At 47.4% G+C, this 1,563-nt stretch overlaps 1 protein-coding gene across 4 annotated transcripts in view; it reads left to right on the forward strand.

Annotated features, from left to right (window-relative positions):
- The window catches only part of LOC102261516 (glutathione S-transferase A4), a 21,157-nt gene extending 19,937 nt beyond the window's left edge, over nucleotides 1-1,220 (forward strand). For all 4 annotated transcript variants that reach the window (XM_014549286.1, XM_005878089.2, XM_005878091.2 and 1 more), the window contains exon 8: nucleotides 922-1,220. In XM_014549286.1, the coding sequence (XP_014404772.1) occupies nucleotides 922-1,044 (123 nt within the window). In that variant the 3' untranslated portion in view covers nucleotides 1,045-1,220. The remainder of the gene's footprint in view (nucleotides 1-921) is intronic.
- Nucleotides 1,221-1,563: the final 343 nt, after the last annotated feature.

Consider the following 1,563-nt stretch of genomic DNA (forward strand, 5'->3'; position numbering starts at 1 on the left):
CCCGCCCCCCAGCAGCAACCCCCCACCCTGATTGTGGGCAGGGCTGGCCGGCCAACTGCCCACAGCCCCTCCCCACAGCTGGCCTGGCCCCTGATCGGCCCCCCTACCCCGATCGGGGGAGCGGCTGGACCCCACCTGTGCATGAATTCATGCACTGGGCCTCTAATTAGGAAATAAAATCTTACAAAGGGAAAAAGAGTAGATTATTTTGGTTTTGGGCATAAACATTTAGTGTGTTTTTCATTTTTGTAGTGCTTTCCATTTTTTGTTTATTTGTTTAGCACTTTGAATTTTTCCTGATGAAGCAAGGATGACAAGTCTGTCTTTGTTGTTTCCCTCCCCTCTCCTACCAAACAGCTCTGCTTCCTGATAGTCCCCCTGACTCCAGGGCCTCCACAAAGTCCCTCAATGAGACATTGATGAGAGAGAAACATCAATCAGCTACCTCCTACACACCCCCTTCTGGGGATTGAGCCCGCAACCTGGGCATGTGCCCTGATTGGGAATGGACTGGTGATTTCTTGGTTCATAGGTTGACACTCAACCACTGAGCCACCCTGGCTGGACTGTGTTAACATTCTTGTAGTTATTCCTTTGCTAGCACCTTTACTTATTCCCTTATAAATTCCTAGAACAAGAGTTGACAGGTTAAAGAATTTTTTTGAGTTTTTAACACACACTGCCTAATTATGACAGTGATTTTTTTAAATTAAGATAATGTAACTCAGGCTATGCATACCAGCCATTGTATTATCCTTCTCAGGAATATCAGCAAACATGCATTGAGGGATTAACTCAGATTCAGCACACTGGGCTCCATACACCGCTGGTCTAGGTAACCTCCACTCATGACAAAGTTTTGATTTTTCTTAAAGGTTGTGACCGCTATTGAGTCCCTGATTTTGCTGTTTCTCATTCCAGGCATTTAAAGCAAGAATCAGCAACATCCCTACAATTAAGAAGTTCCTGCAGCCTGGGAGTCAGAGGAAGCCACCTGCGGATAGCCGCTACGTTGCCGTGGTCAGGCACGTTCTGCAGTTCTAATGGCGGCAGGCCTCGCTATGGTGCACGGCCGCCATCAGCCACAGCCTCGCACGTGCCGGAGCTCACTGTAGATTCTAGGTGTAAAATGTCTGGAAAGAGCAAAGCAGTACTGCCATCAACAGCCAATGCCAATTAAATGAAACATGAGACCATTTGGTTATATGAGCATTTTTAAACTTGTTCATTGTGGATGATGCTTAGAACTTTTTTGAGATCAATGTATATATGAGTAGGAGGCTGATATATTTAGGGTGGCGGCCTACATGGGGCCCTGTCCTTGTTGTCAGTATCCAGGTCAGAACCATTGGGGAAAGGGTGAGCAGAGCTTTGAGTGCGGGGGAGGGGGGGGGCAGGGGGGAGGGGACCATATTTTTCCAACACCCATCCGATGCTGAGTACTCGGGATAGAAAAAAGTGGCAAGTGACAAATTGTCAGGAAGAGCTTGGATGATGCAGTAAATCCTAAGGGGATGTGTGGAGGACAGAGAATGTCCTGGGAACACCGTTTTGAGATCCTGA

The sequence above is a fragment of the Myotis brandtii genome, unplaced genomic scaffold (genome assembly GCF_000412655.1).
Source record: "Myotis brandtii unplaced genomic scaffold, ASM41265v1 scaffold544, whole genome shotgun sequence".
In the NCBI taxonomy this organism is placed as follows: domain Eukaryota; kingdom Metazoa; phylum Chordata; class Mammalia; order Chiroptera; family Vespertilionidae; genus Myotis; species Myotis brandtii.